The sequence below is a fragment of the Onychomys torridus genome, chromosome 4, assembly GCF_903995425.1.
Source record: "Onychomys torridus chromosome 4, mOncTor1.1, whole genome shotgun sequence".
NCBI classification, from domain to species: domain Eukaryota; kingdom Metazoa; phylum Chordata; class Mammalia; order Rodentia; family Cricetidae; genus Onychomys; species Onychomys torridus.
In genome coordinates, this window is record NC_050446.1 from 368,091 (window position 1) to 385,052 (window position 16,962).

The 16,962-nt window shown below is 39.7% G+C and overlaps 1 protein-coding gene across 3 annotated transcripts in view; it reads left to right on the plus strand.

The window, feature by feature from the left end:
- Positions 1–708: 708 nt before the first annotated feature.
- Nr6a1 (nuclear receptor subfamily 6 group A member 1) overlaps positions 709–16,962 on the plus strand; it is a 189,488-nt gene continuing 173,234 nt past the window's right edge. For all 3 annotated transcript variants that reach the window (XM_036185297.1, XM_036185298.1, XM_036185299.1), the window contains exon 1: positions 709–998. In XM_036185297.1, coding sequence (XP_036041190.1) covers positions 899–998 — 100 coding nt within the window. In that variant the 5' untranslated portion in view covers positions 709–898. The remainder of the gene's footprint in view (positions 999–16,962) is intronic.

Sequence of the window (16,962 nt, forward strand, 5' to 3'; positions counted from 1 at the left end):
GCCGGAAAGGGGTACTCTTAAAACTGCTCTTTAAGACACCCATAGTCAAGAGTTTCAGGTTTTCTTTGATGGCATCAATGTTCCCTGATCTTAGTTTGCCCATCTGTTCTATGGGCTGGGTGCCGGCAATGAAAGAGGAGGAAGAGAAACTTTAGTCTTTCCCGCCCACCCGGAGGTTAAAGGCTTTAAACACTTCTCCGGAAAGCAGAGTTGTATAGATTCTATTTGCATACGAACGCAGACACCTCAGGTTAAACTCGGGTCCTTTAATCTCTGGTCCAATTTATCCCGCGGCCGCGGAGGAGAGTCCTCATTGAGTATCTGCACACCCCGCCCCCTGGGGCCTTCCCTACAGGGCAGGGCTTGGTTTGCACGTGCTCTGAGGGTTCCTGATGGAATCCGCCTCCTTGGAAAGACTCATTATTAGCGCGGGGAGGCAGTCGGAATTACAGATAACTCTGAATACGGACAAGCTACAACAGAGAGAGGACGGTGACATAACCATTTCTTCTATATACGAAGTTTCATTAGAGTTCGGAATAATGATATGGTTTGGTTCTCCTTCCTCAGGACTGCCAATCTTTTCACTTCACCCCTTCAATTGGTAGAGACCCGTGTGGCCAGCCTCGCTTGGGGGGACTACAATTCCTAGCACGCCCCGCGGGCATGCGCATGGCAGCAGCGCGTGACGTCAGAGGAGGGAGCTGGCCAGTGCTGAGGGGGCGCGGCGCAGAGGAGCGCGGAGCCGGGAGGCTCGGGGGCCAGAGCGCGCGGCCGCCGGGAGCCTGCCGGCCCCTGACAGCCCCCTCCCCCCGGTGGACGACGACGACGACCACGACTACTAGGGCGCGAGTCATGGCGGAGCAGCGAAGCCTGCGGGGGCCCTGAGCGCCGCCGCATGGAGCGGGACGAACGGCCGCCTAGCGGAGGGGGAGGCGGCGGGGGCTCGGCGGGGTTCCTGGAGCCGCCCGCCGCGCTCCCTCCGCCGCCGCGCAACGGTGGGTGAAGGGCCTTCGGATCCCCGGCTGTTCCAACGCCCGCAACCCTCTCTTTCTCTCAGGCGACGCTGGCCCCGGGCCGCCGGGCCGCCCTTCAGCGTGGACTCCACCCGGGCTCGCACTCTGTGCTCAGGGTCCCGGGTCCCCTCAGCGCGGACCCACCCCTCCCCCCGTCCCTCTACGCCAGTCCTTGCTCCTCCGGCAGGGGGGCCTGGTTTATGGAGCACCCTATTCCTTCACCTGGGGCCTCGCAGACGCCACACTTCGGCACCCTGCACCTATCCTCAGGAAGCCCCACGCTTCCTCCCAGCCCGGCGAGCCTCCGCCTCTGCGCAGACCCCTAATGGTGTTCCCTCCTCGGACCTCGGTGCCCGCTCCTGTCCTCAGTCCCCTTCTCCTAGGCTGTGACTTGCTGCTGGCTCAGGTCTCCGGCGGGATGCTGGGACTCAGGGACACCTGCCTTTTCTCGGCGTTTGCCGGACGCTTGCCTCGCCGCTCAGCCTAGCTCTTCCGGGGTGCTGAGAATTCCTCACCTGGCCGGGCCGCTTGTGTCGCCTTGTCCAGGCCGTCCTCAGGTTCCTCTGGGTTGGCTCCCTCCCCCCGCGCAGTGTTTTATTTGTTTTTGTTTGATATTTTTCCCCTGGGTGTTTGTGGCGGAATGTTTTTATTGGTAAAGTGTAAGGAGCTTTTGTGAGGTCGTAAAAGGTGAACTTTTGAACTTGGAAAGCGCCCTGGAGCAATTAGCGAAGGCGATGGCCCCGGGAGGCCTGCATTACAAAGGGTGCTCGTTGCGGCAGGCAAACGCTCCCGCGGCAAACCCGATTTATTTATTTATTTGCCCTGCCTTCCACCTTTCACATCTCCTCATTTCCGAATAAAGGGCAGGCTCTCAGAGATCCCTGCCTCCACCCCTCTCTGCGCCATAAACGCGTAATTCTCTGGAAGATCTAGGACCCGAACAGTGTCTAACAAGTAACAGATTTCAGATTGAATGCAAACACCGGGGATAGTTAGGAGGCACTAAAAATTAATTGCTTTAGTAAGAAGTTTCTCAAATCAGGACAGTGATCTGGCAAGTGTGGGGAAAGCAGCCGAAAATATGTCACCGAGGCGCTCCTTTGTGGAATGAGTGAATGGGGAGTCACAGAAGAGAAATCTTGAGTTGGATTTGCTTCTTCATAAGTTTATTAATTCATCAAACATTTATCGTTAATTCAGTAGATCGTTCCTTCCTTCCTTCCTTCCTTCCTTCCTTCCTTCCTTCCTTCCTTCCTTCCTTCCTTCCTTCCTCCCTCCCTCCCTCCCTCCCTCCCTCCCTCCCTCCCTCCCTCCAACCATTTAAGAGGAAAAGTCTGTTTAGAAGAGGGCCTGGTTAATTTGCTATGATGGTCATCAGATGGTGATGTTTTCAAAAGTTTTAAAGATGAGTATGATGTGTGGGATTTAGGTGTCCGGGCATCTGGTGGGGATTGATTTCTGAATGTGAACATGTTTGGGATCAATAAAATCCCACTTCACAAAAGGGGAAGAAAGGAATATAGTTAGGGTAGAAAGGAACAGTGTTTAGAAGAACAAAGATGATTTGTTTAAAGCTTTTGACGTTTTAAATGTTAATTTATGCAGAGATTTGGTTTGGTATTAACCTGTGAATGTTGTAATTCTTGACCTAAAATTTGCCATGCAGGTTTTAAAATTCAATCTTCAGAACTATCGGATATCCCTGTTAGTGTATTTCCGTAATACCTTCCTGTTTGCACATAATAGTTCCTGTTCCCACCTGTGCTTACTATTAGATGACAGATTTTATTGCAGCCATTACTTTTAGTTTGACTTGAGAATATTATTGTAAGGGAAGCCAGAGAACAATGCAATTGTTATTAATTATTCATTGGAACAGTTAAAGAACTGAGTGGCAATTTTATCTCAGTCCTACTACTTGTTACTCATCTTTTCCTCAACTGATCAGAACCATTTAAAAGAATCTTTTTTTTTTTTTTTTGAGCTGAGGATCGAACCCTGAGCAAGCACACTACCACTGAGCTAAATCCCCAACCCTTAAAAGAATCTTAAGGAACAGTCTGTTAAGCTTAAAAATGTCTTCACTATTTCACACCAGTCCAAGTTAGTGATACAATTATACTTTTTGTTGAAACATGTGAACTTTTGGTAGCTTAATAGATTCAAAAGAAAGTATGAAATTTTTGTAGCATAGCTTGTTTTTCAGTACAAAAATTAGCATTGTGTATGTAGTCTTTTATAGCTTATGTTAATGAGTACCCCAAAAGTGCTCAGAATTTTCAAAATATAAAATAAAGTTTGCCTTTCAAATAGTGGACTTTTCTCCCTTTCTTCCTAATGAGTATTTTTCTCCAAAGATAAATGAGATTGTTTGATTTCTGAGGAGAAAAGCACTCCTTTAACTTTTTGTCTTAGTGACATTTCCATTTTTCCTGAAGTTGTTATCTAGAGAGGAGGTCTTTGGCCTGTGTCACAAATTAAAGTCCATTGATGCTGAATTTACAGTCCTCCAGATGTTTTTATGATTCCATCAGAACAGAGTACCTAACCTTTTGATGCACCATCACCCTTCCAGGAATTCCTTGTGCTGACTCTGCTGTTTTTGGCTATTGCTTGTGGTTTTCATAACAAACAAACTCATTTAGTTGTAATAGTGATTGCTCCCTTTTGGGATTTCAAAGAGAGATGAATGCTTTGAGGGAGCATTTGTTCATTTTATTTCAAGAGAGTGAGGGAATAGATTTTTAAATATTTAAAGCAAAAGACTATAGGCCATTTAAAAGAATTATGAACATAATTTCCCATTATTATCCTTTGGAGGAAGTGAGTTTGCTAAGTACTATGGATGTTCCCTCACATGACTTTACCAACAAAATGCTTACTTCTTTTTTCTTTTTTTCCTCTTTCTCTCTTGGTTTTTCAAGACAGGTTTTCTCTGTGTACCCCTGGCTGTCCTGGATCTATAATCTGTAGACTAGGCTGGCCTCAAGCTCACAGAGATCTGTCTGCTTCAACCTCCTGAGTGCTGGGACTAAAGGCATGTGCCACCACGCCCAGCTTAAAATGCTTATTTCCTAGGCCGGGTGGTGGTGGAGCACATCTTTAACCCCAGCACTGGGGAGGCAGAGCCAGGAGGATCTCTGTAAGTTTGAGGCCAGTCTGGGCTACAAGAGTATTAACAAGTACTTTACATCACAAATTTAACTTTTTAGTTCTGTGACTTGAAAACTTATTTCTGAATCAACTGAGAACGTTCTAGTTTCCTTAAGGAGAAGTCTGAGGTGTTAAATAACCACATTTCCAATGTATCTTTCACCAAATGCTTGAAAACACCTCATTCTTGCAGAGTATGAGGCTAGCATGCTTACTAATAAGAAATTCATTCTACATTTTGTAGCAGAAGTTGTATGCTTGTACAAGTATGTGAAAGGTGTTAGAAGAGAAGCTAATAAAAAATGCAGATTTTCAAAACTATACGAATATATATCAGTATTTCTTTCTTTCTTTCTTTTTTTTTTTTTTGGTTTTTCGAGACAGGGTTTCTCTGTGTAGCTTTGTGCCTTTCCTGGAACTCACCTAGCTCTGCCTCCCGAGTGCTGGGATTAAAGGCGTGCGCCACCACTGCCGGCTATATCAGTATTGCTTGATTTCTCATCTCCCTTTTCCTCTGGGGTTGTGGGACAGAGGTAGAAATTCTAGAGTAAAATAATTTTAGGACAGTTGGTAAAATATCTCTTAAATAGAAGAAAATGACTTATTTTGTATGTAAAAACCATATTATAGTCATCTTAATTTATGAAAAGGCGTCAGAATCAGAGAAAGCTCTTTCTGCAGATAAGAGGCTTCCGTTTCAACAAGGAAGCAGTTCTCTATCTACCTCTGAGCTGAATCCCCAACCCCTAGGAAGCAGTTTTAAACAGCAGATAGCTTCCTAATGTGCCCATGTGGGTAGTGGTGTAATATAACCAGTTTTTTTTTTTTTTTTTATAATACCCTGAACATATTTCCAAAATAGGCAAGTTGTGAAGGGAAGTGTTTGCTTTAAAACTTTTGTATTTTTTAAGATTTATTTATTATTATGTATACAGCATGTATGCCTGCAGGCCAGAGAGGGCACCCAGATCTCATTACAGATGGTTGTGAGCCACCATGTGGTTGCTGGGAATTGAACTCAGGACCTCTGGAAGAGCAGTCAATGCTCTTAACCTCTGAGCCATCCTCCCAGCCCCCAAAACTTTTGTATTCTTGAGGTCAAATTAAAAATTCAAAAAAAATTTTTTCTCATTAAATGTTTTTTTGGTTTAGTTAATTCCTTGAACATTTATGGATGTCTCTGTTTGATTAAGTGGGATTCAGAGATGCCAGAATTATTAAGTTTGCAAGGTGGCTTGGTACAGAGCCAGGGAATTCTGTTTTGGCTATTGAGGTTTTTGTAGCTGAAGTTTTGGATTCATCTTTTTCTTAATTGTACATTTTAGAAACATCTCTGGATGTAAGTTTGCTGTACAGTATTCCTAAAATCAACCCCAGTCTTTCTGTTTCCCAGTGTTTACAGCATAGTTTAGGGTGTTAAACTTTAAAGTTATGGAGAATTAGGAAAAAGAGCCCATAACATTGTGAGATAACCATTGTTTAGAAACAAATAGGTATAATTTATTTAAACAAAATATTTCTTGCTTATTTTATTCCATTCTTATGACCTTTATAGAGCAGTTTCTGAAGAAAACAGATTTGTTTCCTGTAGGTTACAATTATTTAAATTATTTTAACAAGCCTTTTCTAGTGTACTCTCAACAATTCTAATTAACGGAGATTTAGCTTGGGAGGGACAAGGATTTCCTCAGCTGCCTGTGGGGATCTGAATTGCTTCTTTCCCCACCCCAGCTGCACAGAACCGTGTGATCCCCATGCTGTCATGGTTGTCATTTGAGAAAGCAAATTGAGAGAAAAAGAGTTGGGAAAATAGAGCTTTATTTGCATTTTTGAATTTTTGTTCTTAAATTACAGGAATAATTGAACTTCAAACTTTTATCATGTTGTAAGCAAGCTGGATTTATTTTTATGCCTAAGAGAAAATGCCCAGATTCCCTTAAAAATGTTTTGTTTTAAGACTTTTGAAAATTAGCCTTTGTGCAATGGAAACATTTTTATTGGTTTGTGGTTTTTCTGTGGCATTATATAGTTCCAGACTAAGAAATTATGAATTCTTAAGTTTCATACAAGTAAATGCTAAAATTTTGTTATATTATGAATTACCTTTGAAAAGTTTCTTTAAAAATGATATCTTTGCATCCTAATTGCAAACTGAATCCTTAAATTTATTTACAGCAGAGAAGCTGTTCAACCCTAAACCATAGATAGCAGTAGTAGTGTATTTTTCTGTTTTCTAGACTGAGTTTTGCTTTTAAGTTGTTGTCAATTCTATGGACACTGTTGATAAGTCAGCTGGCAGGTGTAATGTTTCCAAAGCCAATTCCCTGGACAGCAGCTTGTGATGTACTCCAGAAAACAAATCCTAGCATTTGATTTGGAGATAGACTGAATGGGTGTATGCCCAGAATAATGACCTACTTTTCACTGCTCTCAAAGTGAGATTTTTTTTTTAAGTTGATGATGCTAATCAAAAGAATTGTTAGAATAACAAGCTATAGTACATTGGATCTGTGGTTGCAGTGTGTTAGTGACAAATGTGTCTTACAGTTGCTCGAACTATTTTCATTGGAAACAATTTATTAAATGTATTGGAGGATAATTTTGAGGGAGAGACATACAATTAAGTTCCTCATGTGGAATTCCTCAGCTTCTTAATTTTCAACTGCTTTTATTTGATAGAACCATGGAATTTTAGATCTCTCTAAAAGCATTTCAGAGGTCTTTCAGTGTGTTTTCTGTTTTTCCAATTCTTTGTTGTAGTGCTAAAATTTCCATGTTCTTTATTTTTCTTCTAAAAGACTAATTGGATAAAGAGATAGTTGAACTTCCCTCAATATTTTGCCTGTGTTTCCTTGAGACATAATCTGATAAGGATTTATGAAAGAGTTCATTAACATCTGTTTCAAAATAAAGGAGGGAGACCAGGTGTTGTTGGCACCTGGCTTTAATCCCAGCTCTTGGGAGGCATAGACAGGTGGATCTCTGTGAGTTCAAGGCCAGCCTGCGCTACAAAATAAGTTCCAGGACAGGCTCCAAAGCCACACAGAGAAATCCTGTCTCGAAAAACTAAAAATAAAATAGAATAAAATTTAAAAAAGTAAAGGAGAGATTGGCTTAGTGTGGAGAACTAGCTTCACCAGTTTTCATTTAAAAGCCTCTAATTCATGTGTTTATTTCAGTCTTGAAACATATCACCTTGAAAGAATTAAAAGATTGAGTTTGACTATTTTTGATAATAATGTATATTCTATTGAATCAGATACAATATTCTTCTTACTACAGTTTATTCGAGAGATGTGGTCTGAACACCACTGTATAACTTTAATGTATACTAAATAATGCTGTTAAAAAGTAATGAGGCAGTAATCATTTGGATTGTGTTTTCCATCATTCATCCTTTCTTTCTCTCTCTCTCTCTTTCTTTTTCTTTCTTCCTCTCTCTCTTTCTCCCTTCCTCCCTCCCTTCCTACCTTTCTTTTTTGGTTTTTCGAGACAGGGTTTCTCTGTGTAGCTTTGCGCCTTTCCTGGAACTCACTTGGTAGCCCAGGCTGGCCTCGAACTCACAGAGATCTGCCTGCCTCTGCCTCCCGAGTGCTGGGATTAAAGGCGTGCGCCACCACCGCCCGGCTCATCATTTCTTGATCATTTATTACTAAATTGTTTTAGAATTAATCTCTTCCAACATAGTGAATCTTTAAATGTAGTTTGCATTTAAACCAGTGGTTTTCAAAATGTAGTTCACAGACCTCTGGAGCTCCCTAAGATCCTTTCAGAATGTTTTCCAGGTCAAAACTTATTTATCTATGTCTTATCTTCTTAATGTTTTCCAAGGGTTTCTCTGTGTAGCTCTAGCTGTCCTGGAACTCCCTCTAAGTGATACATTTTCTAAGACGTGTATACGTGTGTTATTTGAAAATAACTGCCTGGGCATGGTGATATCTGTCATGATAGCACTCAGGAGGTTGAAGCAGAAGGATTATGAATTACAGGAGTCATTGTTAGACTTTATCACAAGAAAACAAGTCCTATGTGGGTCAAAGATCTATTCAAAATGCAATTTAATGTACCCGAGTATACATATTTTACTGATATGTTTTCAACTTTTGTGGTTCTAGGGATTAGAACCAGGGCCATTTTTGTACTTGACTAGGCAATCACTCTACAACTGAACTACATCCCCAGACCAGTGATAAGGTTTTAGATTTTACCTTGAACTAACCTTTGAGAAACTACCATCTCCTGAATTTTGGTATGACATCAAAGAAAAATACACATTTTTCAAAAAGCAATTATTCTTTTTCCAGTTATAAACCTGTGAAGCCAGATATTCTGCCTATACTTCCTTCTACCTAAACATGTGTCACACATACTAAGTGAGGAAGTGGGAGAATCTAGTTGTTAAGCCAGATAATGAAGAGTTTTGTGAAATGGTGCCATTCTTGCAGTTTGTTTTTTTGTTTTTGTTTTGTTTTTTGTTTTTTGTTTTTCAAGACAGAGTTTCTCTGTGTAACAGTCCTGGAACTCACTTTGTAGAGCAGGCTGGCCTTGAACTCACTGAGATCCTCCTGCCTCTGCCTCCCAAGTGCTGGGATTAAAGGCATGCGCCGCCACCGCCGCCGCCACTGCCACCACCACCTGGCCAATCATTCTTGCAATTTTATATTTTATTGAAAATGTACTTGTTAATATATAACACGTAATGAGTTACTAGTTATTTTTAAGTGAATAATAGTTTAAAAGTTTCAGGTTTATTTTCTAGTATGGTAAGTATCAATAGATAATACCAGCTTTTTGGGGTCTCCAGTAATTTTTTTAGAGTGTAAAAAGGGTTCTTAGAGTATACAGATTAAAATATGGGAGACTCCTGATATAAGTGAATGTACTTAATGTTATAAGAAAATGGTGACTTGGGTTGGAAAGATGGCTTAGAGGTTAAAAACACTGGTGGTTCTTCCAGAAGTGGGTTCGATTCCCAGCAACCACATGGTGGCTCACAGCCATCTGTAATGAGATCTGGTGCCCTTTTCTGACCTGCAGGCATACATGTGGGCAGAACGATGTATACATAATAAAATAAATTAAAAAAAAAAAAAGAAAATGGTGACTTTACCACTATTACTATAGTGTACTTACTTGGCTATTGTTTTGTTTTGTTTTGTTTTCTCTCTCCTTCCCCTCTCTCTGTCTTCCCCTATCATCTCCCCTCCCTTCCATATTTTTCTGAAAACAGTCTTGCTATATGTAGCCTAGGGTGCCTTCAAACACTATCTCCTTTTTTAAGGTTCCTGAGTACTGAGATACTGGCAAGCTCCAAGCATTACTCTCATGCCTAACTTAGATTCTTTTTTTTTTTCTTTTCTTTCCATAAGTCGTCTTCTTTCCATAATTCTTCTTTTACTGGAAACAAGTACCTATCATTTTGTTTTCTGTGTTTGAAACTAAATGAAGTATGTCACAGTGTTCTCATTGAGTTCTGATGATCCTTCTGTCACCGCTACATGAAGCCTATTGCTTGACTGCTGTATTTCGCAGCAGCTTTCCAACAGCTGCACTTTTCTGCAGGAAATATATACTTAAAATTGTGCAGCCAACTCTAATAACAAAACAGTATGATGCATTGCTAGAAAAATGTAACATACTCATAAGAGATACAAATTACATTAAAAAAAGAATAGCCTGCCGGGTGGTGGTGGCGCACGCCTTTAATCCCAGCACTCGGGAGGCAGAGGCAGGCAGATCTCTGTGAGTTCGAGGCCAGCCTGGACTATCAAGTGAGTTCCAGAAAAAGGCGCAAAGCTACACAGAGAAACCCTGTCTCGAAATAATAATAATAACCTGTGTGCTTGGGAGCCCACAGACCAGCTTGATCTAGGTAGTCCCTTACTGAGCCTTTCTTCCAGTTTTATATGATCAACTTGACAATTAAAACTAATCATATGGGGCTAGTAAGATGGCTCAGCAGTAACTCCAGCTCCCAGGGTTCACATTTCTTTTGACCATGGGCACCTGCACACCTCCCCCCATACATAATTAAAAACAAAATAAAAATTTAATAAAGAGCTTGTCTTTTTTACTTTCCTTAGGCAAATCTGTCTTTAGGGGCTCTTTTTAAAGTTGTGGTTTGGCAATGCCATTTTGTAGATTGGTTTCCTTTAACTTGGTTTTCACTGAGATAGTAATGAAGTGTAGATAGAAGCATATCCTTCTGTGGCCTAGGAATACCCTTTCTTAGTGTGAATAACATTTTAGTGTAAGTCAGTTACTATGCTGAAGTTAGAGATGGTGGCACATGCCTTTAATCCCAACACTCAAGAGGCAGAGGCAGATGGATTTCTGTGAGTTCAAAGCCAGTTAGGGCTACAAAGAGAAACCCTGTCTTGAAAAAAAGAGGGATTTACTCCTTATCCTTGGGTAGCTGTTAGCTAGAACTCATTCTGTAGAGCTTGTTGGCTGAAGAAATGTCACATGATGTTGGAGTTACTGCATCAGAACCTAGTGTGAGTGGGTGAGGAAAAGTCATTTAAGCATTTGAGGTTCTGTCCTAAGAGCTCTATAATTATCTTGGGATTTGAGAGTTCACATCCATTACAAACATGTTCCATGAAATTTACAGTTTAATTATAAGGAAATTATAAGCTTATCTTTTGATTTTAAAGCCTGATTTTTATGTTTCCGGTGAAGTCTTTAAACAAATTTTTTAGTCAGTTGCTGAAGCCCGTTTTTCCCCCTTCTCTGTTGATACTGTACCCTTTAAATCTGAGGTCCTTTTAGTCCTTCTACCAAGATGCCTTTTCAACAGGATAATAAACCACCTAGGGGAGCCCCCTACTGACATCCATTTAGAGGGCTTTGTTTTTTGGAACTGTTGCTAGTTGTACCAGCCCGGGAGGAAGGATTTTGGTTAAATGGTGTGAGAGGCAAGGAGCAGGGACTGGAGCAGTGGCCCTCAACCTTCCTAACACTGCAACCCTTTAATACAGTCCTTATGTTGTGGTGACCCCAACCATAAAATTACTTCTGCTGCTACATTATAACAATTTGCTACTGTTATGAATTGTAATGTAGATATTTGTGTTTTCTGGTGGTCTTAGGTGACCCTTGTGTAAAGGTTGTTCGAGCCCCAGAGGGGTTGCGACTCAGGTTGAGAAACCCTGGGCTAGAGTGTAACTCAGTGAAGATCCTGGCTATGTAACTTTGTCATGTCTCTTCTCTGAATTTCAGTATTGCCCTTTAATAGCAGCTAACTTGTAGTGTTTATATACTATTTTAAGCCATTTCTATATATTAACTTACTTTATCATTATAACCCAGTGTTATCCCTGTTCTACAGAGTTAGAAACTGAGGCCTGGGCCTAGGGAGATAGCTCATCTTTGCCTCCCAAGACTGAGGACCCTGGAAGCTGTTCCTGCAACTGGTCCTCTGAACGTCCACAAGCGTGCCCATGTACAATCACAGTAATTGTTAAAAAAGGAAAAAGAAAAACCCAACTCTGAAGTGCATAGAGATTGAGCCCCCACTCCATTTCACAGTAACAGTACTAATAATTTATTTTTTTAGGTTAAATATCCCCTTCTCCTTATATATTATTCTAATGACTCTGAAATTGCCTGGTGGTATATTAGGATTAGGGACAAGGTCTATGAAGTACTTAGGTTTCATACTAAGGAAATGTTTACCCAAAACAGTCAGCTGAAAATGCAGGCTACTTATATTCGTTGAGAAAGCCCAGAATCTAGCTCCTATAGATGAGTTACAAAGGTCCACTCTGAGTTGCAAGCAACTTTTTTTTCTTCTTTGCATGATGAATTTAATAAACGATTGACTAGAAGATAATGTTGCCACTAAAGGAAGAATTCCTGCTTAATCAGAGCACTCAGGAAAGAAGGGGTTTTGAACTGTACAACATACGTGAAATTGCTGTTTCATGAATGTTGAATGAATGAAAGAAGAATTGGTTGGAAATCTCAATCTTTTGCTGTTATTAGTGCTTTGCTGGTAGTTAGAAACAGTCTACAAAGTAGAGGAGAAGGAAATTGAGAAATTTTGGGTCAGCAGCTAAATCCAAAGTTCAATGAACCCCCCTGAAACTAGAACAAAGTTTCTATTTAGAAATTTGGTGCTCCTTATAATTAAAAATAAAAAAGACTAGATATCCTAAGTTAAGGTGAAATGGCCATTAGCTTCTGTTTGCTTGACTGAATCTGAGAAGGAAAGGTGGCCTCTGTCCTACTACCTTTTTCATTTCTGCTACACAAAAGCTGGTTATATGAAAAGGGAGATCCAGTGCAAAGGGATTGTTCTGGACATGTGCAAATGAAAATATAAAACTAGGTGATTAAGGCTTGTAGAACACAGAGGGTAATTTCCTAGAAAACAGAAAAATAGTTTGAAAAATGATAGGCATTGTGGGTCATAGATTGTGATAGCAGTGTATTTTAAATGAGCAGGAAAATGACTCCAGAGAAGACCAGCCACATCCAAGGTGGTATGAGAGGCCCAGGAAGTAGTTTATGCTTGGATTCTGATTCTTGCTGTCTCAAAGGTTTGTGTGTCTCTATGGGAACACATATAAAATGAGACTAATTCAATAATCCTGGGAATGATTTTCCAGCTTTTTGGTGGGAATGAATTGGGTAGAACAGGAAGCTGAAATTTAGGAACCTCTGCATAAATCAAGTCTTCACATAAACTTTTGGTCCTCACATTCTAGAGTCTCAGAGGATTGGATTTCAGATGCTATTCAATCATTTTTACGTTCACTTTGTCTCTATTTTTGTATTAGGAGGCCTGGTTTCTATAAAGTCTGTGATTTACGTGTAAATTCATTTGTAAGTCAACTTTCTGTTTACAATTAAAGCACTAATGTTAGGATAATTTGTAGTGAGTGTAAATTTGAGAGAAATTCAAGTTTTTTTTTTTTTTTTTTTTTTTTTTTTTTTTTTTTTTTTTTTAAATAGGATTACTTTTCTTTCCATTTGTAACCTGTTTCTGCCACACTTTATTTTGTTTCATTCACTGAGCCAACCAAGTCCATAGTTTATTTCAGAATTTTCCCTCATTACTTTTAGAAGGATTTTTCCTATAAAGCTCATACTGAGAAGAGTGCCATCTTCTGAACATTTGAGGACATTGATTCAATTAAAGAAAATTGCAAAACAGAAGGGAAACCTTAAATGCTGCAGAACTGTGAAAGGGGGCCCAGCAGGAAAGAGGCGGCAGTGCCATGGGGGAGGGGCGGGGACATGCAACCCAGAGCTGCATTTGAAATACTCATCAATCATTTTACTGGCACCAGGAAGCCAATCAGCCTTTAGAGAAGAGCACTTAATGATCACCTAATGTGGGAAAGTACAATTGTTTTACACCCCCAAATATTCCCTTTCTTGCTGATAAATTAAATCCCAAAGGTAGTTGGGCTTTGTGATATTCACGATTCAATTGATTACGTCAATCACTGAAAATAATACTGTGTCATTTAACATTTGAAGATAAAATGTTCTGTCTGCTGTGAGCCTTTTCAAAAATATTCCTTGTAAATTTACTTTTCACACATTTCCGTTAATTAAAAACTTAGAATGGGTAACTTGTAAAGTATTATAAATTTATTCTCAGACTTCTGGCTAGAGAAAAACCTAGTTTTGAAAATGTCTATGGGGCATGTTCTGGGGACCAGCAGTTTGAAATGCTTGCATATAATACAAGTGGGAGGGCTCTGGTAGCTTGTATTCAGGTTTTAGTGATTTCTGAACTTGTGACTTGAAATACTGGCCCCTATTTTGTTTTTTAGGCATGAGCTCCTTAACAATTTGCTGTTTTTAAGGTTGAAAATACATAGTTATTGTTGAAACTACAGAGAGAATTGCTAGTAATCCTACTTCCAAGCAACTGTTACTTTTTCAAGTTCTAGGTTTTGTTTGTTTGTTTGTTTGTTTTTTTCTGCCTATTTTTGTGACCAAATGGTAAAAACTCTTCTGCTTTTTATTTTATTCCTTCGTGTTATAAATGTCGTTCATTCAGTATGAGTTTATTTGAAACTTTTTCTGGCTGTATGATATTTAGATAGTTAATAGTTTTTACTCTTAAGACAGTAGCACCTGGGGTGGGGATTTAGCTCAGTGGTAGAGCCCTGGGTTCAATCCTCAGCTCAAAACAAAACAAACAAAAAAAACCCCCAGTAGCACTTATTACACTGTCTTGTGCTTTCCTCTGTCTTGGGTTTTTTTTTTTTTTTTTTTTTTTAAGCTGAGGGCCTTGTGCTTGCTAGGCAAGCACTCTACCACTGAGCTAAATCCCCAACCCATATCTTGGATTTTTTTTTTTTTTTAATAAATAATTTTTTTCTTTATTATTATGTGTTTTAAATTCCATATATCAGCCACATATCTTGGATTTTTAATTGCAGGCCATTCTGGAATTAGGAAGATTGACCTCATCTTCACCAGTAATGTGACTGAATTTATTCTGAGGTACCTATGCTAACTAGCGCTGCAGTACTAATTCTTTAAAACAACTGCTTATGCTACAGATAGCATTGAGACATTGGTAGGTTATTTGCTTTGTTCTTATTTTTATTTTTTGACAGATGAAGTAATTTCTAATACTTTATATATATTTATATTTATACACACAAACTTTAAATATATATATATATATATATATAATATATATATATATATATATATATATATATATATTTTTTTTTTTCCCCCCTTGAGGTAGAGGGAGAGGTATGCATGCATGTTTGTATGTGTATAGTGCAGGTGTGTACCTGGAGGTCAGAGGTTGACTCCTAAGTAAATCTCCACTTTATTTACGCAAGCAGGGTCTTTCATTCAGAGACTTAGTCTTAACTAGCCAGCTGAGATTATAGACTGGTTGGCCTTGGGTATTGTGTTCTGAATTTTGGTTTTCACATACACATGGCAAATGCTGTCTCTAATGAGCCATTTCCCCAGCCCTGCTTTCTCTTTTTCAATTTTTGAGATTCTAGCAGTAGTTTTCTCCTTCGTCTTGTCTCCAACTCCACCCCAGTGTTCCCATCATGAGTAGAGTAGTGCTTGCAGACCTTTCTTCTCAGGATCCTTGTTGAATGGACAACACACACTTTTCTAGTGTGTATTTGAATATAGTTATATCAGCTTCCACAGTATCCTCAGCATGTCTTGAGACCTACAGTTGAGTGGGTTTGAAAATTTAGGCATTGGGTTGGGGATTTAGCTCAGTGGTAGAGTGTTTGCCTAGCAAGTGCAAGGCCCTGGGTTCGGTCCTTAGCTCTGGGGAAAAAAAAGAAAAAAAAAGAAAGAAAGAAAAGAAAATCTAGGCACATGGAGGGAGAAATTCAAATGAGTTTCTTTAGAAATGAGCATTTTTTTTCCGTAGGTTGCTGAATAGCTTGCTGATCCTGCCTGGAGTTTTATGGTGAGAAGACCTAAATTATCTCAAAATAATTTGAAAGGTATTCATAACCTTTTTGTTTTGAGACAGGGTGTCTGTACATAAACCAGGCTGGCTTCAAACTCGGAGATCCACCTCTGTCTCCTAAGTGCTGGGATCAAAGGGATGTGCCACTTATGCCTGGTACACTCAGAAATTTTTATGGAAATACAATCGAAATAGAAACATTTTGGGACCCTAGTTATCTATAATTTTTAATCAGAGGTAAATTAAAGTCGAGTCTTGTAGTCACTTTTTTAAAGTTTTTATTGGTTGAAAGTGAGCACCAATGTTTGAAGAACATTGTTTTGCTTCTTTTTGCCTGTTACTAGTCAGCAGCACTTGAAGTTTGCCAATGGTTTAAAACTCTTTTTTTTTCTTCGAGACAGGGTTTTTCTGTGTAGCTTTGCGCCTTTTCCTGGAGCTCACTTGGTAGACCAGGCTGGCCTCGAACTCACAGAGATCCACCTGGCTCTAAAGAACTTTTTTTCCCCCCAGAGGATCGAACCCAGGGCCTTGCACTTGCTATGCAAGCGCTTTACCACTGAGCTAAATCCCCAACCCCTAAAAAAATTTTTATACTACTTTTTTTAATAAGAAAGTGAATAAGCCATCTGCTCTTTCCCTCAGCTGTATGGTGTGGGTGTTTGCTCTTCAAAGTCTTGTTTGGTAATTAAAAGCCTTGAAGCGACCTTGAACCTAAGTGAACTATAGAAGCTGTCCAGTTAATTTTATAGCTTTTGTTGATTTCAAAAGAGATTAGGTAGAATCTCTTCTGTTTGCTGCAACATTAATTGTAGCCCTTAGGTATACACTGAAATAATTGCTGAGAGATACTCTTATGTTCAAGAGAAGCTCAAAGTAGACTACAGAAATGTCATTTACTTGTTGAACATTTAAAATGTGCACTTGAAAGGGTTTAAGGTATAGCACTGTTTTACAGAATGTCAATTTGTATTATTCAGATTTACTGAAACGATCTGTCTTTGCCATCTTAACATCAATTTTTTTTTCAGCCCAGTGGGAAATTAGAAGAAATATTTCAACACATTTTAGAAGTAATAAATATATATTTAGAAGTTATTCAAATATCGTAGGAAGGAGCAGGAGCTAGATAGTATAAAGTAAACATTACTATTTACAAAGCTTCAGGAGCTGTGATGTGCAAGCTCAGTGACTGAGAATGTTAATGTGTATGAAGCCAGCATCACACTCCACACCTTCCCATACTTCCTAAGATCTATGAATAAGGTATTTAGACAGGGTCTTTCCATGTAGTCCTGTCTGCCCTGGAACTCACTATGGAGACCAGGCTGGTCTCGAACTCACAGAGATCCATCTGCCTCTGCCTCCTGAGTG